Raw genomic sequence first — 1,542 nt, forward strand, 5'->3', positions numbered from 1 at the left:
ACGAATTTCAGGACACCCTGTATAATCACATTTTGTGATATAGAAATTATGTTCGATAATTGGAACCCGATCACATTATAATGCGTCATATTTACACTTTTCTTGTTACAGATTTTGAAAACTGTTACGACCTACATGGTTATCATGGTAGAAGTGAGCAATACACTGGAATCAAACAATGCTATAGAATATTCACATTTTTAAAGAGTTGTAGATATTATTAAATAATTTATTCATTCCGACACAGGTCTACAGTCCAGAGCCTTGACCTCCTAGCTTCAGCCTTTAGATATCCCCATCCCTCGATATCATCCTCCAGCACCTCACTCCAAGCATGTCTCTAAATTCTTATTCTCTTATCTCAATGGTGTCCCTCATATCGTTTTTCTCACTTTTTTCCTACTTCCTAATAGTCCTACACGGAACTTTGTCTCTCTTTCATGCGCTGCACGTCTCGACCAATTAACTCTCTGCAAGAGTGTATCTAACTAATCTTTAGATTTCTTCATTTTCACAATGATCAACTTTAAGACTGCACTATAACGCGAGTTCGCCTTTCGTTAAATATGTAAAGAGTTAGGCGGTACAAAGTAATCGAATGACAATAATAATACAAGTAAGTGATCATACGATAGAGTTTATTTTGATGTGTTTATTTTGCGGGGAGGCCAGATCGATTAAATGAATACAGTCAGGTGATTAATTAATTCGGTTGCTATTCTAACATCTTTTTATAATTATCAGTTTTACAGATAATTATCAATTTTAATAAATACGAACTCTACTCTTTTCTCAATAATTATATAGCACGCTTAAATATTCTGCGCAATGCGTGTTAATAGTGTTAATTTTTCGCGTTTGTAAAGTTAAAGCTTTCACGACGCACCATTTATTTCGATCTTCCACAAAACGAGAGCTAAACTGATTATTGGTATAAACGAAACATTTCTTAAATATTGCACAGAAATACGACTGCTCAGTATGCGTGGCCTGGACGGCACGCTCGATGGTGTTTAATACGTATGACATATAAATAATATATTATGATTCTTGTATTACATATTCGACAAGAATTAAATTACTATTCTTACGCTTGTCTTTAATTTCTCGCTGTCTCCTCCTCCTTCAGTCTGTTTTTGAATTACTCTATTATTTTTCAAGAATGTTTAATGAATGTTGTTCAGGACTTCTGTCCGTCACAAGATTGAGCGACCAGAGGACGGAGATGAAATATTAATAGTATGCGTGCTAAATTTGAGCAAACTTTAATGCCATTGAGTAACAATTTAAGAGATCGTAGATATCGCAACCTTAATTCTAATTAAATTATAATGTGAAAACATGTGTCAAAGGTTTGGTGAATCAAACGCAAGGTTTAAATTAACAATAGTCAGTGATTAAATTATAATATAATATTAAATGTAGTTTTTAAATGACTATAATCAAGCGATTATTAACAGAAAAGGACACGGATAGAAACGTAACGTATTTGACTAATATCGAATTCGAATTATAAAATTATTAAAATATTACAATCTCAAT

General features: G+C 32.9%; 1 protein-coding gene across 1 annotated transcript in view; it reads left to right on the plus strand.

Annotated features, from left to right (window-relative positions):
- Positions 1-703, plus strand: part of LOC105558769 — a 3,393-nt gene extending 2,690 nt beyond the window's left edge. Inside the window, exon 6 of the mRNA XM_012006668.1 lies at positions 112-703. Within this exon, the coding sequence (XP_011862058.1) occupies positions 112-204 (93 nt within the window). The 3' untranslated portion in view covers positions 205-703. The remainder of the gene's footprint in view (positions 1-111) is intronic.
- Positions 704-1,542: the final 839 nt, after the last annotated feature.

This window comes from Vollenhovia emeryi, unplaced genomic scaffold, assembly GCF_000949405.1.
Source record: "Vollenhovia emeryi isolate VEMERY1.0 unplaced genomic scaffold, V.emery_V1.0 DF939314.1, whole genome shotgun sequence".
NCBI classification, from domain to species: domain Eukaryota; kingdom Metazoa; phylum Arthropoda; class Insecta; order Hymenoptera; family Formicidae; genus Vollenhovia; species Vollenhovia emeryi.